General features: G+C 61.0%; 3 protein-coding genes across 9 annotated transcripts; 1 reads left to right on the top strand and 2 right to left on the bottom strand.

The window, feature by feature from the left end:
- Window positions 1–271: 271 nt before the first annotated feature.
- On the top strand, window positions 272–5,255 carry IFRD2 (interferon related developmental regulator 2). The gene is made up of 12 exons (XM_016150002.2): window positions 272–505; window positions 2,357–2,476; window positions 2,563–2,647; window positions 2,754–2,878; window positions 2,960–3,117; window positions 3,274–3,324; window positions 3,409–3,587; window positions 3,675–3,780; window positions 4,078–4,215; window positions 4,303–4,431; window positions 4,511–4,606; window positions 4,727–5,255. The coding sequence occupies exons 1-12, from the start codon at window positions 448–450 to the stop codon at window positions 4,805–4,807; spliced, it is 1,326 nt and encodes a 441-aa protein (XP_016005488.1). The 5' UTR covers window positions 272–447; the 3' UTR covers window positions 4,808–5,255.
- On the bottom strand, window positions 4,881–9,429 carry LSMEM2 (leucine rich single-pass membrane protein 2). Of its 3 annotated transcripts, none has more exons than XM_016150009.2 (4): window positions 8,400–9,429; window positions 6,396–6,570; window positions 6,118–6,303; window positions 4,881–5,908 (listed from the first exon to the last, which is right to left on the bottom strand). In XM_016150009.2, exons 2-4 carry the CDS (start codon window positions 6,490–6,492, stop codon window positions 5,775–5,777), a joined length of 417 nt encoding a protein of 138 aa, XP_016005495.2. In that variant the 5' UTR covers window positions 6,493–6,570; window positions 8,400–9,429; the 3' UTR covers window positions 4,881–5,774. The 3 variants fall into 3 exon arrangements, with proteins under 3 accessions (XP_016005495.2, XP_016005493.2, XP_016005494.2); XM_016150007.2 differs by having other exon boundaries at window positions 6,396–6,509; XM_016150008.2 differs by having other exon boundaries at window positions 6,396–6,506.
- Window positions 9,430–9,541: 112 nt separating this feature from the next.
- On the bottom strand, window positions 9,542–20,936 carry SEMA3B (semaphorin 3B). 5 transcript variants are annotated; one of them, XM_016149999.2, is made up of 18 exons: window positions 20,828–20,936; window positions 16,655–16,838; window positions 15,757–15,914; window positions 15,556–15,618; window positions 15,031–15,150; window positions 14,858–14,951; window positions 14,530–14,649; window positions 13,509–13,654; window positions 13,308–13,419; window positions 13,126–13,195; window positions 12,906–13,050; window positions 12,360–12,579; window positions 12,017–12,108; window positions 11,901–11,942; window positions 11,506–11,663; window positions 11,363–11,418; window positions 11,132–11,271; window positions 9,542–10,600 (listed from the first exon to the last, which is right to left on the bottom strand). In XM_016149999.2, the coding sequence occupies exons 2-18, from the start codon at window positions 16,761–16,763 to the stop codon at window positions 10,199–10,201; spliced, it is 2,247 nt and encodes a 748-aa protein (XP_016005485.2). In that variant the 5' UTR covers window positions 16,764–16,838; window positions 20,828–20,936; the 3' UTR covers window positions 9,542–10,198. The 5 variants fall into 5 exon arrangements, with proteins under 5 accessions (XP_016005485.2, XP_016005486.2, XP_016005487.2 ...); XM_016150000.2 differs by lacking the exon at window positions 20,828–20,936 and adding an exon at window positions 18,716–19,723; XM_016150001.2 differs by lacking the exon at window positions 20,828–20,936 and adding an exon at window positions 18,219–18,383.
- Between the last annotated feature and the right edge of the window lie 4,422 nt (window positions 20,937–25,358).

Raw genomic sequence — 25,358 nt, 5'->3', positions numbered from 1 at the left:
GGGGGGCAACTTGCGAGTTAACGACTGTGGAGGCGTGCCCGTGCTGGGGCCGTGAGGAGGACGCAGAGCATTGTGGGTGTATAGTTCACCTAGTGTCGTGGGCTTAAGGGTTGCGGGAGTAGACTACAATTCCCGAGGTGCTCTGCGCCCACCCGAAAGGCGGCAATCTGCGCGCGCAGCCCCCAGGGAATAGTAGTTTTGGCCGCGTGGCTGTGGGTCTGAACTGAATGACCAGGAACTCGCCTTCCCGGCGACCCGTCTAGCAGGGCGGGGCGCTTCCACCGGTTTGGCAGGGCGGGGCGCCTCGTGAAGATGGTGGCACGCGCGGCGTGTGGCTCCCGTCTTCTGCTCAAGTCTCATCTCAGCGCACCGGCCGGCGTCTCGCTGGTCTGGAGCCCCCGCCCGCCGGGTCCCTGACCCCACGCCCCCTCGTGCCCAATATCCGGAATGCCGCGTGCCCGTAAGGGTAGCGCACCCCGCAAGGGTGGCCAGCGCCGCGGAGGGGGTAAGTGGGGGGCGCGGGGGCAACCGATGAGCGGTGAGCCCTGGGTGGGGCGCTGCGTGGGGCCCTGTCGGTGTCCCCGAGGGTCCTGGGCGGAAATCTGTGCCTGGAGCAGCGTGGCGCGGTCTCCTGCAACTTTCCAGCTGTTTGCACGTGCTCCGGGAGACGGCGGCCACGTGTGCGCGCAAGTTGAGCGCGCTGCTTGCTGGTCAAGAGTCTGTACTCCAGACCCTAAGCCGGTAGGCACCTCCTGGACTCGGTTTCCCCGTTGCTCCTCCGCCCCAGTTGCCTGCTGTGGTGGACAGACCTGCAGGACAGCAAAAGCCCGCTGTTTCCCCAATTCCTGATCTTTTCCAGGACTGGACTAGAAGTTGTCGCGAGGCCTGGGGGGAGAACTGATATAGGGGGCAATAGGGAAGCTGCAGGATTCTGACCTTGGCAGACCTGGCCCTAGAGGGTGGATGAGTGCTTTGGAGCCTGAGGCGGTTCCTATCTGCTTATCGGCGTCCACCAGGACCCTGTCCTGGTGCATGCAGTAAACACATGTTTACTCTGGAGTGATGAGGTGCCTTGCTAGGCACAGCTCCGACCTTGCCACCACCCTAATGGGGCTTGGGTGGGGCACATCTAAGAGGGTAGTGACATTCTGAAAGGACTGGTTCACTGAATGGTGCCTGCCCTAGACTCAAGAACCAAGGAAGCCTCAAGGTTGGGACTTATGAGTGAATCCTGAGAAGGTCAAGAGAAGAGCACAGTGGGAGGCGACAATTTGTGCAAAGGCCCGGTATCTGGAGGGACCATGACACAGTGGAGCAAATGAAGCAACCTGGGTGCTCTGGTTGGCAGAGTGCTGAGCAGAGACCTGAGTGGGTGTTGGTTGGACTTTGCCCTGCAGGCATATGGAGTTTATAGTTCCTGAGAAGTAGGGCCAGCTTGGCGACCAGAACCCATCTGGGTCTCTGCTTCAGCAACTGCCCTGGCAAAAGCCAGCCCCTGGTCCTGGGCAGAACCCACACACAGGAGTGCTCAGTTCTGCCAAGCCTGACATTCCCCTGTGTTCACCTATTCTCAGGGGCAGTCCACTTTCTGCCCTTCGTAGGGACAGGAAGGGCTCTTGTGTCCATCCACCCAGGGCTGAAAGTCTTGGGTAGACCAAGGGAAGCTCAGAAGATAGTATGCTCGAAGGTAGGGGCACACTCCTATATCCACTAGCAGCTGGGTTTCTGCTCCTGAGGCCGATAGGTGACCTGGTGAGCTCGTTGGTCCACAGAAGAGCCATAACTAGTCACTTGTTAAAGTCATCGTCTTCATTTGCTCCACTCAAAAGAGGTGCTTTGGCATCTCTGTTTTGCAGAGAAACTGAGGCTTTGAAGGTTATGTACCTGTTAAGATGTGGAGCTGGGATTTGAACCCTGAGTCTGTCTGACTTTGCAATCTAAGTCCCTGACTCTTGCCTTGGCCATTTTGGGCCATAATCTGGCCTGGTAGCTGAGCTCCCCCAGGATCTGCCTAGATATGCCCCCATTCCAGGCTAGGCCACGGGCCTAGGTGGGACCTATGCAGCCTGTTCTGCCTCCACCTGGTTTGCAGTGTCTGGTCTCAGGGAGGCTCTGTTCACCGTGCCTGCCAGATTTTCCTGGGCTGGGCCTGGTGCCAGGCAGGTGGACCTCGTTCCCTTTCTCCTGCATCCTGGCTCAGTGTTCCCTGCAGCAGCCCCTGTGGCTGCCACCTCAGCCTCGGTTTTCTCATCTAGAGATGGGCAGCATTCTCTCTTGTGGGCTCATGAGGCTGAGTGAGGTACCCCCATCACTCATCAATGGAGGCAGGCCAAGTTCCCCATTGCACCCTCCTCAGGTACCCGGAGCAGTACCCAAGTTGACTCAGGTTCCAGCGAGGATGAGGCAGCCAGTGAGGCCCGCAGCACCACCAGTGACTGCCCCAGCCTTCTTAGCACCGCGGCAGAGGACAGCCTTGGTGAGACTGGGTGGGAGTTTGGCAGGGACTCGGTAGGGGCTCCATGGGCAAGGGCAAGAGGCAGGGCTGACCAGCTGGCCTTGCAGGGGGGGATGCCGTGGATGAGCAGGGCCAGCAGGAGGACCTTGAGGAGAAATTGAAGGAGTATGTGGACTGCCTCACAGACAAGAGGTACCCCTGATGCCAGCCAATCCCCACGCCCATGTCCCTGCTCCACCCATGTCAAATGTGATCCAGGTCGCGCTGGCTCACAGAACCCCTCTACTTTATCTCCCAGTGCCAAGACACGGCAAGGCGCCCTTGAGAGCTTGCGCCTGGCCCTGGCATCACGCCTACTGCCCGACTTCTTGATGGAGCGCAGCCTCACACTGGCCGATGCCTTGGAAAAGTGCCTCAAGAAAGGTTGGACCCAGGGCACGTGGGTGACCTGAACTGGCCAGGTGCTGACCTTTGTGCATGGCTGACTAAAAAGCATCCCTGCAGGGAAGGGCGAGGAACAGGCCCTGGCCGCCGCCATGCTAGGTCTGCTCTGTGTGCAGCTGGGCCCTGGACCCAAGGGTGAGGAGCTGTTCCACAGCCTGCAACCCCTCCTGGTCTCCGTGCTCAGTGACAGCACAGCTAGCCCTGCTGCCCGGCTCCACGTGAGTGTTCCATGCTCTTTGACACCCTTCTGTCACTCAGCCCCTAAACAGAGAGGTGGGTTCCACCTGCCTCCCCTACTCTGAGGGTGAGCCCTCGTGGCTCGGCACCCAGGCTCATTCTCTGACCATGACCTGGCTTTGCCTTCTTCCCAACAGTGTGCGTCTGCTCTGGGCTTGGGCTGCTATGTAGCTGCTGCCGATGTCCAGGTAAGTGGCCTTTGGGCACAGGTAGTAAAGCACCTAGGCCCCAGCTCTGCCCTGAGCCACTGTCCTGCCTCCCTGTGCCTCTAGGACCTGGTCTCTTGCCTCACCTGCTTGGAAGGTGTTTTCAGCCGGGCTTGCGGCGTTGGCGGCTCCACAGCTCCTGTGGCTCCCACGAGCCTGCACGGCCTGTTCTGTGCCGCCCTGCAGGCCTGGGCATTGCTCCTCACCCTCTGCCCCAGCACCCACGTCAGCCACATCCTTGACAGGTAGGGGTGACTGCCTCCTGGGTATGGGAGGGGAAAGGTGAAGAGACCCCCAGCCCACGAGCGTAGCTCAGTTTGCCCCCTCCCCAGGCAGCTGCCCCGGCTGCCCCAGCTGCTGTCCAGCGAAAGTGTGAACTTGCGGATCGCTGCCGGCGAGACCATCGCGCTGCTCTTCGAGCTCGCCCGGGACCTTGAGGTGTGACAGGGGTGCCTGCTGACTCCACCTCACCCAGGCTGTATGAAGGGGATACCACAGGTCACTGTAGAGCAGAAGTAGCCCCAACGCAGACTCATGTGCCAGGGGCTGTGTAGGGGTCTCTGAGCAGGGGCCTCCGGCCTAGGCAGGGCCAAGAAGGAATTCGGGGGTGGGGGGGTCAGGCAGAGAAGAAAAGGCCTTCCTCAGTGAAAGGAGGAGTTCGGAGAACCAACCCCGTGTTGAGAGCCAGCCGAGCTCAGGCTTCTGCTCACGCACCCTTCGTCGCTCCCCCTGCAGGAGGACTTTGTTTACGAGGACATGGACGCCCTCTGCAGTGCCCTGCGCACTCTGGCCACCGACAGCAACAAGTACCGTGCCAAAGCTGACCGCCGGCGTCAGCGCTCCACCTTCCGTGCCGTGCTGCAGTTTGTTGAGGTGCGTGTGAGAATGTGTGTGTCCCAGCGGGAGTGCCTCCCCGGGCACAGTGCCAAGCCCAGTCCTGTGGGCCCCTCTACCCTGCAGGGCAGTGAGTGTGAGGAAGAAACAGTCCGCTTCGGCCTTGAGGTTCTCTATGTGGACAGCTGGGCTCGGCGCCGGGTCTACGCCGCCTTCAAGGATGCGCTGGGGTCGGGCATGCACCACCACCTCCAGGTGGGGAGGCCGGCAGGGAAGGGCCACCCAGCTTATCTGCCTGGGACTGGCCTGAGCTCACCGCTGTCTCTGCCCCCAGAACAATGAGCTGCTCCGTGACATCTTCGGCCTGGGCCCTGTGCTAGTGCTGGATGCCGCCGCCCTGAAGGCCTGCAAGATCTCGCGTCTTGAGAAGGTTCGCACCCTTGGGCACCCTCCATCCCCACCTCCTGGAGCTCTGCAGGAGCTGGAGGAGAAGCCCTGGGCCTCCCCCTCCCCCAGCTCACCAGGGCATCACTCTTCGCCCCCACTTCAGCACCTGTACAATGCTTCTGCCTTCAAAGCGCGGACCAAGGCGCGCAGCCGCATGCGAGACAAGCGGGCGGACATCCTGTGAGCCAGGACCAGCTGAGGAGGAGACTGTCCACTCCGTTGCCCGTATTTTTAACAGAAGACAGTGCAACACCTGGTCCTTGCCAGAAATTGTCGCTTTATTTTTTTAATGACAAAACCAAAAGCAGGCATAGGGGTGGGTGGCTGGAGGCCGGGTCACTTGGAATCCTGGCCCTTTGCCCCTGCACTCAGCCCTGTGGCCTCTTCCTGCCCTCTCAGGCCAAGGCAGATGTGTGCCTGTCCCAGGGCTGTGGGGCAGACAGTAGGAGGGTTGTCCCTTTTTCTCCTTTCTCAGGCCTGTTCCCCTGGGATGAACCACTTCCTTGGGGTGGCGGGGTGGCATCTGGGCAGATACCACCACAACAGGTGGGAAGGTCAGGCTACCTGGAATGGATTTATGTGATTTTTAAAGATTATTAGAGATAATTAAACTGAATGCTCAGCCTTCTGTGGCCCTGGCTCCCGGGCATTTCTACCTGCCGGCCCCCATCCACTACCCCAGGCTTGGGCCCAGCTGGTTATCTCCATCTCATTTTTGCCCTGTGGGAGTCTCTGTCCAAATGGCCCTCTTCCTCCTACTCAGAGCCCAGCCTGTCTTGAGAGCTGAAGCTGGACCCCCACCAGGAGGTCTGGCAGAGTTTGGGTGACTGGGGTGGGGGCAGCTATTTCTAGACTTCCGAACCTGCTATCTGGGGGAAGTTAGAAAGCCCTGATAGGCCACAGCAGGAACCAGGCGGCCGTATTGCTTCCTCTGACCTTAGGTCACCCAGAGCAGGGTCTTGGCACCAGAAGCCTTGGCTAGGCCTGGCCCGAACAAGCCAGGAGAGGCGGGCACTGTGGGGCCAGATCAGGCTCTTGCACAGAACGTTTGCCGAGGAAGGAGAGTGGTACAGCAGTGGGAGAGGAGAAACCCGCCAATGGCCACTTTACCGCCCTCCACACACCCCCAGACCCCAGGTCCAAGTGACGTCTCAGCTGGGTGCTCGGGCCTCACTGGAGTTGAGCCTGCGCAGCTGGCTGAGGCTGGCCAGCCGGAGTTTGAGAAGCGTCTCCTCCTGCGCGCGCAGTGTGTGCGCCAGCGTGCGTAAGGATTCGCTCTGCAGCACTGCGGACAGGCAGGCAGGACGGAGGGTTATCAGACCCGTGCCACCCCCACAACTCCACCCACCCAGCCCAGCGTCCGAGGGTGCCGAGAACCCCTACCCCACCCTTCACCGCCTCAGCCTCTGCGGCTGCTTCCTCCGGCCACACAGAAGAGCCCCCTGGTCCCACTTCCATGCCCTTGGTTCCCACTGGCTTGTTGCGCCTCCATACCGCTTAGGTAGACGGCCAGGATGGCAAGCGCCAGGCAGGTGAACACCAGCACTGCGAGTAGCAGCAGGAAGCCGCCTCGGCTGTGCACAGGGCTGCAGCCGCACTGGGCGCACAGTGATGGTGGCAGAGTGCCCAGCAGCTCGTCCCATGGCTGTGCCTCCTCGGCCAGGGAGGGGCGCAGCGAGCCTGCAGGGCGAAGGGGCCATCGGGAGGGCAGTGGGTGTACTTTCTTTCCTCTCCTCTCCCAACAGCTGTGTCCCGTTCCCCGCCTGGCTTACCTCCACTGTGTAGGTCACTGATGGACTCCACGTGGTGCAGGTGCACCTCCTGCACGTGGTTGGGGGCCAGCGACGCCCTGTTCCTCGGGCTCAGCATCGGTCCCGTGGTGTCTGCTGGAGCAGCATGTGGCCGATTGAGGCAGCGGGTCACCCCCTCTCTTCTCCTAGGTGGCTTCTAGACGTAGTGGGGGCTCAGAGGAGATGGGGACAGGACTAAGGGGCATGGGGCTCCTAAGCCCCTAAAACCAACTCAGGAACGGACCTCGATTTTGGAACCAGGATGACCCCGGAACCCTAGAGGCCTGTTTCACCCACAATAGCGGGAGGTGCCCTTGACGTTCACGTTTGTTTCCTTCCAAGCACCTCAGAGACTTTCAGGTATTCCTCTGTCTGCTGGTTTCTAGAGGAGAATTTACCATCCTTGGAGGAATAAACCCACAGTGCTTGAAGTTCATTCCTGCCTCTTCTGCTATCCGCTTTCCCTGGGAGTTAGCCCTCAGGCCAGACCCAGAGCCTCGCGTTCTGGTCCCCGGCAGAAGCAGCGCCATGCTTGCTGACGGTGCCTTTCTCTGCTGGCATGGGCTCTGTGTTCTTTAACATACTCAGCGTGATTATGCTGTACTGCTGTGAACCCTGCTGTTTTCACTCAAAATCAAGATAGGAGACCCGCCTTTGCTATCAGACTTCCACAGGCCTCTGAGGTCCTTCAGGCATCCCTCTGAGGCCGCCTGGGCATTTAGGTTGTTTCCAATTTCCTTTGGGAAATGAATAACCCCTGGAAAAGGATGCGCATTGCTGAGTATGAAATGTCTCTGTTTCCCCAACAGTTAAGAACAGATTCCAGAAGCTGAATTACTGGATCAAAAAGGGACTTTTCTAAAGCTATCCTCAAATTGTCTGCCACAATGGCTGCTCACAGCCCCCAAAAGGGTACAACATTGCCACCATTAGGCATCTCCATTAAAAAAGCTTATACACACACACACACACACACACACACACACACATTTCCACACATATATTTGGTACGTTGAAAGACGAGAAAAGGCTTTTTGACCCATTCGATTGGGGGTCTTTGCCTGAGAGGCCTAACCAATATATGCCTTTCTAATTTATCCATTCACAACCTCTGCCCAGTTAGTGTTTATTTTGTGATTTCTGAAAATTTTATTTTCTTCTGGTCTTTGATTTTTTTTTTGTTTGTTTGTTTGTTTAAATCTTGTCCCATTAAGATCCCCAGATGCCCAGCTAGAAGCTAGATAACAAAGGGGGACATTTCCTGATAGGGGCAAGGGTCTATCTCTGGGTCTGTCACTTTCTGAACAGTAACTCGACCTTCATGATTTGCCTGAAACTGCCCCCTGATGTGCCAGTTGCTATGTCTGGGTGGTGCGTTGGGAGTGACATTAACTTCCCTCTTTGGCTGTGCTTTTCCTACACGTTCTAGATTGAACTCGGGTTGTTCGTTACTAAGAAAAATTCCGTAAATCATTAAGACCTCAAAAGGAGGTAGCAGCACCCCCTCGGACTCAGGGTCGGGCCCCTCCCATCCAGTGTAAAATATTGAGAATGTGATGATGGGGGACGGGGTGGGGAGGGAGGGTGGATAGTTGAAGGAAGCCAGAAGCCTATCCACTCCCAGTCCCTTGGTCATGTGCCCAAATGCTTCCTGGAAGCAGTGGCCCACCCCTCTGATCTCATCTTCCCCGAAGGAAGCGCTGAACTGGCCAGGCCTCTGCCCCATCCACACCCCCTGGGGCACAGCCTATAGCTGACCTTCCCCCAACTGGTAGCTCCCTCATCCTTTCTGTCCCTAGCAGAGGAAACAAGCAGGTGAGGTGAGGAGGAGTTCCAGGCATGATAAGCCTTCCTCCATGCACAAGGGGCAGGTCCCATTACTTGAACTGGGACATGGTAACTGATGACTAGTTAGGTAGTGAGGTCAGTAGGACAGGGGACAGGGTCATAATTCTGGGGCCTTGGCTTCCCTCAGTTATCTCCTACCTTCTTGGGTCTCCTCGGGCATGATGCGGGTAGACAGTCAGGGGGTCTGATGTCAGCTCCCGGGAGCAGGACAGGATGGAGGCAGCAATGGTTTCTCTGAGAGCCTGGGGAACGCCTGGCCGCCTCCCAGCCTAGGCCTAAAATAGGCCTGAGCTCAGCCCACTGGGCTATATTTAGAGGAGATAGCTCTCAGCCATGGGAAGGGGCAGAGTGACCCACATGGGCCAGCGTGGACTATCCACCCAGGGATGGAGTGCAGGCAAGAGCACATCTCCCCTAGCGCATGTACCCGGGGGCTTGCCTGGGGAGCCCCGCCACTCCGATATACACATGGGCCTCCGTGTCTTCATCCAGACAAGCCACGCTGGGTGGACCTCCAGCAATACCCCACATGGCCGCCAAGACATGCAAGGGCGTTCCGTGCATCGCCACGCCTCCACTCCACAAGACCCCCAACTCGCAGCTGGGTCATTTCTCCAAGCGCATGTGGGAGAAGCACCCACCGCTTTGTGACCTGCTGCCAAAGACCGAGCGTGATGGACAACCGGAACCCAGTGCCATGAGGGCTTAGAGAGCCCTAAAAGGAGGCAGACACCCTCACACATGCAAGCACCCATGCTGGTCAGTGGGAGGCTGGGACTTCTATTACTAAGCCTACGACCTTGTGTAAAGGACTGCCCCCTCCCTAAGCTCAGTTTTTCATCTGTAAATTAGAATAACAATGGCTCCTCCCCGGCATAGTACAGATGAGAATGGAAATACAACCACGAGTCTGAAGCACTCAGCTCAAGGCACATAGGTCACACCGGGTCGTGTGAGGATGGGTGCACGGCACCATTTATCCTTACCGGAGGGAGTGGGCCCGCTGAGGGCCCACCCTCTGTGGTTAGACTCCCAGGTCCCTTCTTCCCAAATGGGACAAAGCAAGACAGTGGGGCTCTGCTTCCTAAAACGTCCCAAATCCATGACTCCACTTAGACTAGCCTCCTTGATGTTCCTCAAACACTGCCCGCTTGTGCCCACCTCAGGGCCCTTGCAATGGCTCTTCCCTCCTGCAATACTCTGCCTCCAAATAGTCCCCATGGCTGGCTCCTTGTCATCTAGCTCAAATGTCACCCCTTCAGTGAGGCCTTCTGCTCACATTCTTTTCTACATAATCCAATTTTATTCATAGCACTTAGCCCAGAAATTATATTATTCAGAATGTATGTGCATGTCAGTATCCCCACAGGCCCTGCAGGATCCAGTCAGTCGCATAGCAACCACCTTTAATCCTCAACACGGCATCCTTAGAAGAAACTGAGGTCCTGAGAGTGCTAGAAGGTGCTCAAGGCCATACAGCAAGACCTAGGACCAGTTGTCTGCCGGGCCCATTCTGGCTTCAGCTGATAACGTGTTTATTGCGTTAGTACAGTCGGCCTGCCCCACCCACCCCACCAGCCCAGCCTGTCACAGCTTTCTGGTTATTGCCCAAGGAGGAGGTCCTTCTCCCAGGGTGGGCACTCCGAGCACCTCCCCCTCCCAAGTTGTTGCTCTGGAGCCCTGCTTCTCTGCCTCCTCCCCACCAGCCAGACCCTGTGCCTGGCCTGGGCGCCCCTCCCGGGGCTACATTCAAGGGTTATCCTGTTAATAAATAAGCCAGCGCGGCTGCCCCACGTCCAGAGCCTCTGTCGGTGTCTCGGTTGGCCGGGGACCGCAGCGGGCCCGCCCCCTAGCTGCTGTCCATCTCCCAGGGTCTGTCCGCCCCCTCTCCCGCCAGTCGTCTCATCTCCCCAGTCCCCGCCGCGGGGACGGGCGAGTCACCAGTGGGCTACGCTGCGCGGCCCCCGCTCGGCGCGCGGCTCTGGGGCGTGCGTCCTCCGGTTGCGACCCTTCTGCCGCGACTCAGGGGGCTGTGGGTGCGCCGCGGGCTGCGGTCGACACATTCGCAGGGAGCTGGCGCCACCGCCGCCCGGCTCCACCAGCTGCAGGAAGTCCCGGTACCAGAGCTTGGGGCCTGGCGGCGCGACAGGCGCAGCCTCCTCGGTTCGGGCCAGCCTTTCCGCCTGCGCAGCACTCAGCACATGCAGCGCCAGACGACGCAGCGGCTGCGAAAAGCCCTGCTCCACGGCTGCGCACAGGTACGCGCCCGAGTCCCCGCGTCGCAGGCCGCGCAGCAGCAGCCCCCGCGTAGTGCGCTCCGCGCGCTCCTCCGCCGGCACCTGCGGGCCGGGCGAGCGTGAAGCGGGGCAGCGGGGTCGGGAACACAGCTCCCAGGCCCCAGCGTGGGACAGGAGAGGCAAGGGGCAGTGGTGGCCTAGCAGGAGCAGCAAAGGTGCGCGCGCAGCTGCACGGTGGAAGGCTGGGTGCAAGGGGGCAGATGGTCTTCAGGTGGAAGCCCGAACGGGGCGGGGTGCACCTGAATGCGAGGGGCGGGTCAGGTCCCTCAAGGGGCGGGGCGAGGGAGGGGTTTCTCCCGGGTGGGCGCGCGCGCGCGCGTCTGTGTGTGTGCGTGTTGCGGAAGGGCAATTCAGGAGACCTAGTTAGCCGGAACCGGACTTCTCCAGGATGTGGCGTGCAGGTAAGGGACCACATAGGACGTAAAGGGTCAGGGCGGGCGAAGCCTCACTGGGTGTGGCTAGACCTCTAATGTGGGGGGCAGGCCAACGCCTCATTAGTCAGGGCGGGGCCTCTCCTGGATGTAGGGGACGGGACAAGGGCCTGGTTGGGAGCGCTCCCCCACCCAGGCTCACCGGGGTGCCAACTCCCTCCCCGGCGCGCTGGAAGGTCCACTCCACGTGTGCCTGCAGCGAGCGAGGCTCACACTCCAGGAAGGCGCTGCCGCCCTCCACACCGAACACCTTCCGCTCCAGCAGCGCGGGATGGGACGAGTCTGGGAATAAGAAAAATGGCAGATTTAGGCCAGGCAGGGCCGGGTGGGGTGTCTTCAAAGGCTGAGAGGTGGGGGCAGCTGAGGCACTCACCTCCAGAGCACAATGTACTGGGGTCGCCGTTCTTTATGTCTTGCCGCCGGAACCGCCTGTGGGAGGGGACATTGGAGCCTCCATAAGCCCATCTTCTTTTAACCAGGGACTCCCTCCCAGCGGCCCGCCCTGACCCTGCCCACCTCTTGGCACTGGGCTGGAAGCGTGTGCACGCGGCCCCGTCCCAGGCGCAGTAGGGGTCACGCGCCAGGCAGCATTCGGCGCAGGCGCGGCCGTGGGCAGCACAGCGGTGCAGTGGGATCTGGGCCACCGCGCTCCGCGAAGCTACGTACAGCTGGTGCTAGAGGGCATGAGGGGCTCCGGGCTGACCGAAGGCGGCCCTGTGCCCACCTCCCATTGGTCAGGGATCCCTTCCCCACTTGACAAATGGGAACACTGAGGTCTCAGGTCACACAGTCTAGTGAAGGCAGAGCCTATTCTCAAACCCCGGGCTTCAAACTACCAAGGGAGGCATGGGGGTGGCAGTGCCTGGGCACCCTCTTGGTCCAGGCCGCTCCTGGGACTTTTGGTCACTTACCCTCTTGGAGGAGATTTGCATGCTGGTGACAGCGGCAGAATCCTGAGAGAGAAGGGGCGCTGGGATCAGGGCGGAGCGGAGTGAGGGAATTCTGGGTGCCGGGGGCTAGGCCTCACCTCAAACACATGCAGCTCCTCCAGGAGCAGCCCCTCGGCGTTCGGTCTGCCACCCTTGGGGACCGAGATCACCTTCAGCACTGTGCCAGCATCTGCAGGGATGAGAAGGGGTGAGTGACTCCTCGCGCTCCCTGACAGCTAGGGCCAGGAGTCTTTTCATTCCGGAGGCCCCCACCCTCAGCATGGTTGGGTCGGTGGAGAATGTGGGTCAGATCGATCAGAACAGCATCCAGAAGGAGGTAGGGCCACAGCCCAGGCAAAGGCCGGGACAGGGGGCTCAACAAGAGGAACTTGCTGAAGAGCCCAGACTGGGTCTGGTGGGTGGTCACGGCAGGACCCTGACCTGTGCCGATGAAGAGGACGTCATAGTGTCCGTCAGCAGCTGCTACACGGTCTGCAGCAATCTGGGTGAAGGTGTACCCGGCACCCACTTGTAGGAAGAGAGGGCGCCCCCCCATGGGCAGGACCGGATTGTACATGAGGGGGTGGTTCCGGGCAAACTGGATGACGTCATCAGGGAAGTCCTTGGTGGAACTGAAGGTGCCAAAGGTCTTGCTGGGGCACTGGCGGGTGGGAGGGAGGCAAGACAGGGATGTGGGTGCGCGGGCCTGGCGGGCAGCTCCCCACAGGAAGCCTCCAGGGACCTGGAGAGTGTGTGTGTGTGTGTGTGTGTGTGTAGTCAGAGCCCTGCCCTGGGAATGACAGGAGACCCTGTCTTGACCTCTGAGGAGGAAACGTGGCCTTCCCCCGAGGAGTCCTGTCTGATAAAGATGATGTTTTTTTCACCCATAACGAAAGAAACCACATTCACCAAAAAAAAGACCTCAGGCCAAGTTCTCCACCCCTGAGGCTTCCAGTGGGTTGTGGTGGGGGTTCCTGGGCTACATACCACTCCAGGCCGGGGGTAGGGGACACGGCCCTGGTAGGACACCCACTGGTGCACGGGCCCCTCCTTGTGTGCGAAGGGTCCCAGGAAGGCCCGGCGTACATCATTCATGCTGTACACACACACCGCGGAGCCCTGGAAGATGCCACTGCAGGCGAAGCCATGAGTGAGTGACAGGCCCAGCAGAACCCAGCCGGCCCCACAGAGCCACTTCCCACCTCACCTGGAAGTGGAGAAGACAGTGTAGAGCAGCGGGGCCCAGCGGTCCCTGGAGGACAGCAGGAACACATCCTCTGCGGGGAAGGGGCCTAGTTGGGGGAGGCCGCACAGCCCCACAGGCGGGCCAGGCCCCAAGGTCTGTGCCTCTGCTCTCCGCTCTCCCCGTCCTCCACCCCCGGCACTCACGGAGCTGGTCAAAGTGTGTGTCGCCCTCCACGCCAGGCACGGAGCACACCAACCGTGCCTTCAGGAATGTAGTCCACTTGTTGACCAGGCTGCGCTGGCCGCCCACGTCATTCTACGAGGTCAATCAGAGAGGATGAGAGCAAGGCCTTGTTGGGCAAAGGGGGAGGCGGGGTCAACGGATGTGGCCCAGGGGCTCCTCACCCGGCAGATCTGGCCGACTCGGGACACGGTCAGGCGTCCCAGTGCTGGCGCCGCCTCCACTGCCAGCTCACGGAAGAAGAAGTAGATCTTATCATCGTCTGGGTTCTCACTCTCAGGAATCCAAAAGACCTTGACGAACTTGGGCTCTGGCCACAGCAGGAGGCGTGGGGTCAGTGAGGTCCTGGCCCCGCCCCCCGCTATATGACCCACATGATGCCGCCTCTTCCTCACACAACAGCCTGTGGGGCAGTATCCGATTACCCAGCCTCTAGGACCAAGTTTAGATGGCACTCCACGGGAAGACTCCAAAGGATCAGGACCTGCGAGTCACGGAGCAGCCACGAGAGGGCAGCAGAGACCGTGGCTACCCGGGCACGAAGGCGGGGGACCGCGCCCTCCGCTGGCCGCCCTCTCACCTTGCTGCTGACAGTGCGCCAGGCCCGTGGGCGAAGGAGGGAGATGGGGTATCTGGTTTTACCTTCGCTCAAGAATCTCGCTCTCTAGCAGGAAGCAGATGCCCCCACTCCTCAGAGTTCCAAAAACTCTGCTGGGTCCCATCACTCTTAGAATAAACGACCTTGACCCTTAACAGTCCAGGCCCCTTATCATTGCTCCCTTCATGAAGCTGTTCCCTTGCTTGTTCCTGCCCCAGGGCCTTTGCACTAATTATTTCCTCTGCGGGGAATGCACTTCCCTCAGCTCTGCTGTGCTTCGGGACTAGCTCACCCCTCCCCGCAGAGTAGCCTCCTTTCCCCAGCCCTCCCACTGCCCCCAGCCAGTCCCCTTCCCCTTCCTCTCAGTCCATGGGAATTGATCTTATCATGTATGTGTTAGGAGGTCTGAACTCAAAGAGGCCATGGGCCGTACCTGTCTCATCCCAGTGGCTAGGATAGGCCCTGCCACATGGTAGTACTTGGTGAGACCTGGCTGCACCCATCGCTCACTTCTGTAACGCCCCTTACTCAGCACCTGCCCTGTTGAGGAGAACGGCCTCCTCCCACCAGCCCCACCAGCCTTTCACCGTTGAGCCAGCGGGAGTCGTGTGGCTCTGTTCGGAGACTCGGACGCTGGCCCAGGCTGCGGAAGATGGTGAAGTCCCGGCCCATGAGGTCCGCGGCCACCCCTGAGTACAGCTCTTCCCCTGCAGACAGGGCAAGGGCTGCTCAGCCAAGCCGAAGGCTCTCAGCGAGGTGGAGGGAGGGGGGTCGTGGAGCTCTGCGGGCTCTTGAAAAGTCAGTGAGGCTGTGGAGGATCCCTGGGGCTCCAGGGAGGGTCTTGGGACTTTGTGAGGTTCTAGAGTCTCTGAAGGGGTCCAGGAGTTCTGTTGGGGTCCCAGCCTTTGGACTCACCCACCAGCACGGAGGCAGCTCGGTGCCTGGGGTCATAAGGACTCTTGCCCTTGCCGTCCTCTAGCCCTCGCGGGTCCAGGCGGAGCACGGGCTCCTGGGAGGTGGGGGAAGTTATGACTGCCGGTCCCCTCCTTACTCTCCCAGCCTCCCGCTCTGCCTGGATCTGGCCTTACCTCCAGCCGGTGGCCCACCTCCACAAATGCACAGGTTGGGTGGAAGGCCCCTGTGCCACAGGCCAGCAGGTGGGTACGGTTGTAAGCATGCAGCAACTTCACGAAGTTCATGCACTCAGTCTAGTGGGCAGGCAGGGGCAGGGACGATGAGGCCTCCCCCAGGGAGGTGGCCTTAAGGGGTCCCAGCCCACCAGTGGCACCCCCACCCCTCCCTTTCTTCTGCATCAGCCCAAGCAAGTACCCACATGGGCTCCTGGGACCTGGGTGCTGTTGGTGACCAGCCCGGCCTACTTCTCACCAGAAGGGGTGCATGGGGAAGCAGAGGCCTACATTGGCCCCTGTGACTCACAAGACCCCAAGAAGAATCACATGAGCCCCCACCCTGACTCATTACCTCCAGACTGCAGCCACCCCAACCCCCTGCCCTCACCCCCGCCAGAACAGACAGGCCTCTGTTTGAGCGCTGCCTTGTCACAGAGTGAGGGGCTGGCCCTCCCCGCTCCCACCCCGGCAGCCAGCACTCACAGCGATGTCCTTCCCTGCCCAGTTGCACTCCTCTCGCCATTCCACAGGGGCCGGCCAGGCCAGCTACGGGAGATGGGGGCACGGGGAGGGGAGCAGGTCAGGGACTGCAGACGCTCTCTGTGCTCAGGATGTCCACCCAGGGGCCCCATCCCCGTGGGGCTCTCCGCGCCATGTCCCACTGAGGCTGCGGGGCCCTGGCACCTTCTTGGCTCGCTTGCTGATGTTGTCCAGGCTGAGGGAGGCCAGGTGGTTCTCGGCACCCACAAACAGGCGTCCACGCTCCTCATCCACCAGCAACGCTTCGTAGCAGCAGGTCCTCGCTAGCCTGAAGGTCCGGAGACCATGCTGGGCCTGGAGCTCTTCGGGGAGGGGGCACTACTGAAGATTTGCCACCGGAAGCTTCTCCTGGGCCCTGCCTGCTGCCTCTCTCACGGGCCAAGGTTGTACATGTGACCTGGCCCACACACATGTGGATTTACACACATGTGAGTTTATATTCGTAAAGGTGGGCCCACCCAGGTTCGAAGCTTCCAGGGTGGGCAGCGCAGCCACACACCCCTCCCCCCCCAAGGGGAAGGCAGGTTGAGCTCCTCAGGCATGCTTGGACAAGCAGTGACTCCAGGCAGGCACACCGGGAGGGCAGGGTTCTGGGGGAGGCTGGGCATGTAAGGAAAGCAGAAACCCCAACCCCCAAATCAGGCTGAGGGTTCTCTGCCACCCTGCCACCAGCCTGAGCTCAGTGCGATGCCGCTGCCCAGCGTCCACCCTCCTGTGTAAGGGGGTGGAGGAAGGGGGTTCTAATGACCCCCACGCCTGAACTTCCCTGGGGGTAGGGGATGGAACAGAGGCAGGATCTGTTGCCATGGGGACAGAAGGGGTCCTTCTGAGAAAGCATGAGGAGAATGTGGAGGAGCGTGTGGACAGAGGGGTTGGGGACCGAGGCCAGGATAGGGTTAACTGGAGATGGCTTACGGGTGCTCCCAGTCCAAACCAGGTCAGCAGGTACACAGGGTAACAGCAAACACGGTGCCCCTCCCCGCACTGGGCCCCTTTCCTGTCCACCCTGAGCTGGGCCCTCCCGCCTGCCAGGTGCACTTACCTCGGAAGGAGAGGCGAAGGCGCGGGGGGCTGGGGGAGGCCCCCCCCAGCACTGCCGTGCAGAGCAGGACCAGGCCCAGGATCATGGCGGCGGCCTCAGCCCGCCCCATCCCGGCTCAGGGCGCTCAGGGTTCAGCAGGCATGTGTGGAGGAGCCTTGAGCCGCCCTGGACTCTGCCCCGGGATCTGGAAGAGAGAAGACGTGCAGTGAGGGCAAGGGGGGGCGACTCGGGGGGAGTCCCCAGAGATCAAATTACAGCCCCTAGGGGAAAGAGGCTGGGGGGTCGCATTCTACTTCCGAGCCCTGCCTGGCCATAATCACAGACACACCCACGCTGGGCACACCCTCAGGGTCACCCCCACACTGGCAGGCACCCGCCCCACCACGTCACCCTCCCCAGTGACCCGCCCTCCCGTATACACAGAGACGTTAATTCACACACTCTGTGTCTATTCCATGCCAGCCTGGGACTTGGGCTGGGGACAGTGGGGGACACAGACACTGTCCCCCACTCATGCAGAAGCAGGCAGAGTGCCCACAAGGACTCAGATTAGCGCATTTTAGAGGTCACCGAGTCCAGAGAGCAAAGCGAGTGGGTCAAGGGAGTGAGAGCGACAGCACAGGGCCAGGTCTCCGGAGGTGGCCGTGCACCCACAGGCCCACAGGCAGACGGAGGCACCTTCGGGGCTGCAGCCAATGGTGTGCCGCCTGTGAGCGTGAATGTTTCCGAGGGTCCCTTTGTGTATCTGCATTGCACATGTGTGCGTTCAGCGCGTACATGTCTGTGTGAGGCCATCTGGCATGTGTGTTTGTTACCCATGTGGACATGTGGCGCGCACACGCAGATGGCGTCGTACGTGTATCTGTGCAGTGCGTCTCTGTGGTGTGCACGTCTGTGTGTCGCAAGGTGTGCACCTGCGAACGCGTGTGCACAGGCGAGCGTACGCGTGCGTCTGGACACGCAGGTGAGCAGAAACAACTGCAGCGCCAATCGCTGCCTTCGACCCATTTTCCAGAGGGACAAGTGCTGCCCAGGAGACCAGGGGCTGCCCCCACTCAGCTCCAACAGCCCCAGCTGGAGCTGGCCTCTCTCTCTCTCCACACCCCAGCGGCTGGAAGGCGCTGATCACACATAGAAATTCTGTGAGCTGACTTCAGACCCAAGAGGAATCAAGTGAGAAGAGCCAAGGACCTGAGGCAACCTCTCCCCAAGCTGCCCTTCTCCCCCGCTGAGCCTTTCCCACCCTTGCCCTCACCCTCAGAGTTCCCCATCATTGAGCCCCTCCATCTCTCTGAGCCAGAGCCCTTCCCTGGACCCCTCAGAAGGGAGCCAGGCTCTGGCTGCAATGCCCGCCGTCCTTCCCAGAGGCTGGCTGGGCAGGTGCTGGGCACGGGAGCCCTGGTGTGAGGCAAGGTCCTGGGGTGCAGTGAAGCAAGGGGCACAGCTGCTGAGGCACATTCCGGACTGCTCCCCACAAGCCCCTGCCCGGCTCCGCAGCTCCCGGCCCCCTCCCATGCTAGGACTCCCGCCTCCCTCCTCCCCTCCCGCTGACACTTGCCGCTACCTCTTCTGGGCCCGTGAGGTCTGTGATGCCACAAAACACCCAGCTGCCTTCCCACAGGCCACCACGAACTCCAGCAGCAGCACCTCCCACCCTAGCCTCTTCTCACCCTGGAGAGGGAGAGAAGCCTAGGGGCCGCAGGGCACCCTCTGACGGCTCCTTTAAGGAGCAGCCCCCGCCCCCGCCAAGCCAGCCACCGCCCCACACACGCCGTCAAGTTTACGGGGCGGGCAGATCGGGTGACCGGGCAGGCAGCCGGGACCGCTGGAGATGGTGGCCTGCAGGACTGGGGCAGGCACAAGGGAGGGGCGGGTAGGGAGGCCCCCTTCCCTGTTGGGCCTCACGGCAATAGGATGCCCGAAGCAGCAGCGGTTCAGGAAGTGGGGCTGCCAGTCAAGGCAAAGGAAGAAGGAGCGAGAGAGACCCCTCCAGCCCAGAGGATCCCACAGCAGGCAGAGGGAGCAGTGGTGGGCACGTCCCCAGGGACTCAGGTTCCTCACCTGTCCCTCCACAGCTGGGGAGCTGACAGAGGGTAATAAGGGCCCAGTTACCACCTCAGTTCCCGAGAACCAGCTGCGATGGGAGGGTTGGAGGTCGGGGAGGGGGTTCTCAACTGGAGGTCCGATGGGCCCCCAGGACCCAGCCTCAGTCCTTCCTCACCACTTGGGCCGGCATCTCTGACACCTGGCCGGCAGTGGTTGTGGAGGCAGGAGAGGAGGGTTAGAGAGGGGCAGACGCCAGAGGCCCGACAAGTCTCGCTGCGCTGCAGGGTGTGGGCCCACGCAGGCGCCCTGCCCTGACGGCCGTCCCAAGCACTCGGGCGAGCTCTGACTCCAGTCTTTCTTTTAGGTTCAAGGTGGGAGGGACTGCCCTACCAAACACAGAACTAGGTACCCCGGGGGCGTCCATCACAGACAGGACAGGGCTCCTACACTTTGGCAGGAGCCCCAGTTGGGAAGGGTCTGGGGCTTGGCTTGAAGCCGAGTCTGGTGGGGTGCTTCTTTGGAGGGGCTGAATGTTGACAATGGCCAAGTGGGGACCTCGGGTCCACCTGGGTCAACATGCCAGGGCTCAAGCAAGGGCTTCCATCTCTCAATGCCTCCAAAGGGCGTCCTCCTGCACTGTCCCCAAGGCTGGTGAGCAGCTGCTCAGGGGCCAGTGAGGGAGGCTGTGTGGCCACTTGAAGTGCACAGAGTTCTGCTGCCCATCTCCTGCCAAGTCCCTTGGAGTGGAACTGTCTGTGCCCAGCCAGGGTGGGGCTATGCCTCTTTCCTGAGCCTCAGGGCCTGGTGTGCCCAGCCTGGCTGGCTGGCAGGCAATGAAGGGTAGGGGTCAGTGGGAAGACCAGGGGCCTGGAGGAGGGGGAGTGGAAGGCCACAGCCCTGCCCAAGCTCCTAGGCTTCTAGGATGCAGCCTCTTCCTCCTCCTAGGCCCTCTCGCCTTGGACCTGGGCGGCCTCCCCTGGCCCTATGCAAGCAAACAAAATTCTTTGGCTGTTTACAATTTTCCACCCAAGCAGCCAAGATCAGCAAGTGCCTTTGAGGTCCCCACCCACCCTTGCTGTGCCCCCTACCTGCCCCCACTGCTTTTAGTTCTTTAGGCCCAGGGTCCCAGACTGTTTCGGTCCCCCTACCCCCACCGCCAAGCTCTGTGACCATACCGAAAAATGGGACCGGGAACTCAAACACCAGCCAAGGTGACTGGGCTGTCCCTGGAAGCCCTTTGCATTTGCCTTCCTTCCTCCAGATGTGTCCCCTCCCTGGAAGGGGAATCCCCGGGTGGGAACTCAAGTTGTCCCTGTCCCCACAAGGTATCCTTTCTGCTTTTCAGGTCCAAGTGTATGCCAGGCCCTGGGTGGGGGCCTCGTGGAGACAGCGCTCTCTGAGCAGGGGCATTGACTGCGTGGGTCACCGTGGGCTCTGGAAGTCCCCAAGGATTCTGGAATCGGGCAGCTTGGGCCTGGGTCTCAACAGAATGAGACAACTCAGGGGAGGCAGCTGGGTCCCTAGCTGGGGTCTCTACACCTGTCTGCACTTGGGCTACCCAGGACCCTAGGCCTTCATCTTCTGCCAGGGGACCCACGGGTCAAGGCCTGCTGCCTAGGCTCCTGCCCTGATGCTGCCTGTCAGTGGCATGGCCTGCCAAAGTCTCAGCTTTTCCTTCTGGAAGTCACTGGATTGTTGTGCCAAGTGCCAGCACCTGGCTCGCCACCCCTCATCAGCAGCCAGGCCTGCCCCCGGCACCCTGCCTGGACCCTGGGCGGTGCGGCTGGGACGGGGCATCCATCTGAGGAAAGCTGCAGCCAGTCCTCCCGGTGCCCAGCCTGGGCTGGGTCACCTTGGCTCCCAACTCACACCTGCTTTAGCCATCAAGGCTGGTGGCTCCAGCTTTCTGCATTCTGGCCACGTGGGTACTAGGACCTGCTGCTTGTGGACTTAGGCATGGGGGGCCGGAGGCGGTGGGAAGTGGGCTGGGAGAGAACCTAACCAAGGCTTAACTTCTCTGACACTCAGCCACCCACCCCTGGGGAATCTCCCGGGAAAGGGTCTATGGAGATACTCCCCACCCGCCCCCAGCCTGGCCTCCATGCTCCCAGAGGACCCCTGGCCCACCTTTTTAGAAAGATCAGCTCCTCCCTTCCTTGCCTGTTCCCCTTCCCTTCTGAGGGCCATGTCAGAGCTGAGGTGGAGGGGCTGAGGGCGGGGCCACCAGGAACCCTGGGCCTCTGGCTGTGGCCCTGCCCCCACCCGCTCCGCCCGCCCCTGCCCTCCGCCTCCTGCACATTCCTCCCTGGCTGAGGTCAGCCCCTCTGGGATGGGGCAGCCCTCCCCTACCAGCCACATCACAGCTCTTCACTCACTCCTGTTTTCCTCATTGCCCAGCGGGAGCGGTGGCGGGGGACGGGGGAGGGGAGGTTAGGGGTGGGGCCTCCCTCCCCGCTTCTCCACAGCCTGGAGGAGGGGGCAGAACTGTGCCGGGAATGCTGCAAAAGCGGACTCCGGTGGCCCCTGTGCTCATTAACATACGTTAACAATGTTACACTCCCCAGTGTGCTGTAGGGGGCTCCAGAGGCTCTAGCAGGTGTGAGGGATGCCGAGGGATCAACCCACTAGTAGCCGGAGAGGGTCGGGGCTGAATCCTGACACCTCCGCTTCCCAGCTGTGTGTCCCAAGCGGGAAGGAACCTCTCAGATCATGCTCCTCACTAGTCCAGCGGTTGTAAATGGGAGCCTGGGCAGGTCTGGCACACGGGGTGTGTGCGTGTGGGGTGTGTGCACGCGTGTGTACTCTCTTCGCCACCTCCGCGATGGACATTCTGCTGGCGGCCTCGAGGGAGACGCTTCCCTGCCGCCTCTTCCAGTAGGGCTTGGTGGAGCCCTCCTCAGGCTCAGCTCCCCTCTCTTCTGCCCTTCCCTCCCCTTCCCTCCCCTGCCACTCGCCTACACCCCCACCCACCCGGCCCCCAGCACAATGGCTTCCCTGAGGCTCCGCCTGAACCCCTTTCCCTCCTCTGCCCTTGGAGACCCCTTGATCTTCCTTCTCCGCAGGTCTCAGATCCCCTCTGGCAGTGCCCAAGCCCATGCCCCCCACCCACGCAGCCTGACCCCTGACCCCTTTACCTTACCCCTGAGGCTGTGTCCCTGGGGTCTTTCTGCCACCTCCTACTCTGGAGCCTTCCCTTGTGTAGCTCCCCACCGTCCCCCTGCCCAGTCCCTGACTCAGAGAAGTCTGAAGCTTGGGGGTTCCTGGCATTTACACCCGCCCTGCCTAACTCAGCTCAGGCCTGCCTGCCAGGGCTCTAGCCACCCCACTGCCGGGAGGCAGCAGCTTTCTTCACCAGGACTCGGCTTGGGCTGTGCCTTCCAGCCCCTAGGCCTACCCCTCTGCCACCAGCTGGACTCTTCACTGTCCATCATCCATTTCTCCATGAAGCCTCAAATGCCTGTAACACCTGGTCAAGCCTCTGCAGGCCTGTGGGTTTCCCAGCAGCTGTCAACCCCGTCACTGGGGGCCCCTGGACCCAGCAGAGGACAGGCAGAGGGCAGCAGGAGATAGAGTGCCTGCAGGAAGCCCTTCCATCTACCTGGGCCTGTTGTGCCTTGGTAGAGGGACTGATGGAGAAGGAACGCCTCAGGCCTTGCCGTGACCCTGAACCAGCCCCTCAGGCTTTCACTTCCTCCACCCACAACAAGGCCAGAAAGCAGACTCAGTGGTTTCCCATTGATGTCAAATTGATTTTTCTCCTAACCAAGATCACCTGTGGGGCTATAGCTCCTGCAAGAAGAAAAACCAAGGCAGGGAGGAGAGAGGGACCTCTGCCTCCTGGGACACTGGTCCTTATCGCCGGATGATTAACTGAGGGGCTGAGTTGCTGACAGGCATGGACACACTTGCTGTCACACAGCTGCACACATAGCCCAGCTGGTGTGAGGCCCTCCTTGGGCTTGTAGCAGGGGCTAGCTGGTCCAAGGAGGTTTGGGGGAATGTACAACCCCACGGAAGGGATGAAGGCCCCTGGGATCTCTCTTCAGGGCAACAGACACAGACAGGATTGGGGTAAGTTGTTTGGAGAGGACCTGGACCCAGCACCCAGCCAAAAGCAGCTGCAGTTACGTTCCTGCTCTCTCCCTGACTCCCGGGGCAACTCAGACCTGGCTGGCCATGCCACGGGCGGGTGTTTGCAATCAGGGTTTGGATTCTCCACCTTGGTAGCTGGCTTGGCACTTTGAGCCTTTGGGGGCGGCATGATTCTGAGGGGCTCTGAGGGAAATGGGAGGTTTTCCTGACATCAACAGGACTCACAGAACTCCCCTGGAACATGGTGACAGCTTCCTCCAGGACTAGGCAGTCCCCGAAGCCTCAGGGGCCCCAGTTCTAATGGGGGGGGGCTCCCTCCCCATTCTCCAGCTGCCATCTGGGCCTCTACCTGCCTCTTGGGAGGGGGTCTGGGGAGTGACTGACTGCCTGGCTCCTCACCGGAGGGTCTCCATACACCACCCTCTCTTCAGGCATCTCTGACTCAGAGCTTGTCTCTTTCTCTCTTCCCTACTCCCCAAATGGATTAAATATACCAAGGTGGTCAGCACATCAGTAGCCTGAGCAGCTATTTGGCAGTGGGGTGGGCCCTCTGGGAGGTGGATCTGCCTTAGGGTTGTCCCCATTCGCTGGAGACAGTCTACCTCATTAAAGGGACTCAAAGGTTTGGTCTGGGAGCTGGAGCCTGGGTCCTTTGCCTGGCTCTGCCTGTCGAAGGGTCCCGGGCCTCATGGCTGCAGCTGGCATTGGGTGGGGCCAGGAAGATGGGCCTTCTGAGGCTAGAAGAGCTCTGGGGGACACAGGGGCAGGGAGCACTGAATCTTTGCCTTTGTTTACCCAGCTGCTCCCAGGGATGAGGGATGGCCGAAGTCCAGACCTGGACAGCTCCAGGCAGTGGGGGATCCCCAGGAGTCAACCTTATGGAGTCCCTCCTGTTGGTGTACAGGACACCTGGGATACCCCCCTTCCTGCCACCTCCCCACTGTCTGGGAATTTCCCAACAGCCAAAGACAAGGAGGAATTGAGAGGCCGCCCCCGCCAATGCTGGGACAATGGAGCCTTATGCCCTGGAAATCAGAGCAGGGGCAGGAAGGCCAAGGGCAGGTGGGGGCCTAGTTGTCTGCACCCAGGGAAACCTTGCTTGCCAGAACCCCACCCAGAAACACTGCCAAGCTGGGTAGAAGGGGGTCCTGGCCAGATCCTGCATGGCCCACCCAGGGAGGGAGGCGCTGAGTGCATCAGGCAGACAATGCAGGCCCCTCAATGGCCCCTCTGTGTAAGGTTCCCTCAGGAGGAAAGGAAGGAACCATCTCCGGTGGCTGCTTCCTGCTGGGCAGGCATCACTACTGGGGGCATTGGAGCCCCTCCTGCATATCTGGGGCTCAGTGGGGCCCAGACCTGACTGCCGAAGGAAGAGATCCTGGGGTTGGGCAAAGGGTCCTGTTCTTGTCATGGGCCCTCAGTCCTCGAGGCAGGAAAGGCCTGAGGAACTGGGGCGGAGACAGGGGCTGGGGGGGCATTTATCTCCTTCCGATGCGGCCGCTGCAGCCTCTCATCTCCTGCCAGCACTCCGGGCCCGGGCCTCTAGCGGACTGGCAGGTGTGCGGAGGCGGGGTCTGGGTCCCCGGCCCCCACCTCGCCGTCTCCGCGGCGCCGACCCCGGCCCAGGACGCTTTGTCCTGCGGCGGGCGCGCAGCTCCCGCGGTCCCACAAAGCTCCCTTTGTGCCCGGCGGCCTCCGCTGTACCCGGTGACGTCAGCCCCGGTGAGGCGCCCACTGGGGCCGAGCGCGGGCTGCGGCGCCCTCTGGTGGACGAGCTCGCCTCCGCGCCCTGCCCAGGGGCTCAGCCGACCGTGGTGATCAGGTGCTTTGCCCGCCCCACCCCGCAGGCACCCCCGCTGTTTCCTTACCCATCAACGTGCGTGCACTTCCCAATGGCCTCCCGGAAGCCTCCGCACTCTCTGAGCCCTAGTCCCAGTACAGCCGAAGCCCTGCAGCCCTCCAGGACGCTGCCTGGGCCACTCCCACGCTGAAGTACAGCACCTGCCTGTCCCCACCCCCGCCCCGGCCTTGGAGGGCACTCTCTGGGGCAGAGGCCCACGTTGTTCCCAATTTTCTGTTTAGTCAAGCCCAAGGGGCCTCAGTTCTGGGCAACATGTTGGATTGGGAGACTGGAGGGTGTGCAGGTAGCTGTCGACTACCTGGCTGTGTGACTGAAGCAATGTTTCTTGGCCTCGGGCCTGAGGGGTCAGTTTCCTTCTACACTAGACTCACGCAGCACCTCCCCTGCTCCCAGTGTGGAAGAGTCCCTTAGAACAGCTCCTTAAGAGATCTGACCCCCGCTGTCCCAGCAAGGCTTGTCGGCTCCCCCAGGCCCAGGACTCCAGACGCGCGGGGAGGACGGGAGACATACGGGCTGAGCAGGTATGCCTCACCCAAGTGGGCAACCCGAAGCACTGAGCACTGGGCCCGACTCTGATCTGGAGAGTTGAGCACCCAGGGACCCAACCACCACGAGGGTTCAGGTCCAGATCCACCATCAATCACCTTGGGACATCTCAGCCTGGGCTTCTACCTCCGGGACAGAAGAATACTGAGTGATACTTGG

The sequence above is a fragment of the Rousettus aegyptiacus genome, unplaced genomic scaffold, assembly GCF_014176215.1.
Source record: "Rousettus aegyptiacus isolate mRouAeg1 unplaced genomic scaffold, mRouAeg1.p scaffold_m13_p_4, whole genome shotgun sequence".
Lineage (NCBI taxonomy): Eukaryota > Metazoa > Chordata > Mammalia > Chiroptera > Pteropodidae > Rousettus > Rousettus aegyptiacus.
Note: the sequence above shows the minus strand (reverse complement) of the source record. Positions and strands in the feature narration are given on the sequence as shown.

Bases quoted from the DNA above. Each gene is read 5' to 3' on its own strand.
- IFRD2 (XM_016150002.2), top strand. From the start codon at position 448: ATGCCGCGTGCCCGTAAGGGTAGCGCACCCCGCAAGGGTGGCCAGCGC. The intron at 2,648-2,753 runs GTACCCCTGATG...TTTATCTCCCAG, and splicing joins GACTGCCTCACAGACAAGAG to TGCCAAGACACGGCAAGGCG. The intron at 2,879-2,959 runs GTTGGACCCAGG...GCATCCCTGCAG, and splicing joins GGAAAAGTGCCTCAAGAAAG to GGAAGGGCGAGGAACAGGCC.
- LSMEM2 (XM_016150007.2), bottom strand. From the start codon at position 8,421: ATGCCCGAGGAGACCCAAGAAG. The intron at 6,510-8,399 runs GTAGGAGATAAC...ATGCTGCTCCAG, and splicing joins GCCCGAGGAGACCCAAGAAG to CAGACACCACGGGACCGATG. The intron at 5,909-6,117 runs GTATGGAGGCGC...GCCTGTCCGCAG, and splicing joins CCTGGCCGTCTACCTAAGCG to TGCTGCAGAGCGAATCCTTA.
- SEMA3B (XM_016149999.2), bottom strand. From the start codon at position 16,763: ATGGGGCGGGCTGAGGCCGCCGCCATGATCCTGGGCCTGGTCCTGCTC. The intron at 15,619-15,756 runs GTGCCAGGGCCC...CATCTCCCGTAG, and splicing joins TCAGCAAGCGAGCCAAGAAG to CTGGCCTGGCCGGCCCCTGT. The intron at 12,580-12,905 runs GTATGTAGCCCA...CCCACCCGCCAG, and splicing joins CCTACCCCCGGCCTGGAGTG to TGCCCCAGCAAGACCTTTGG.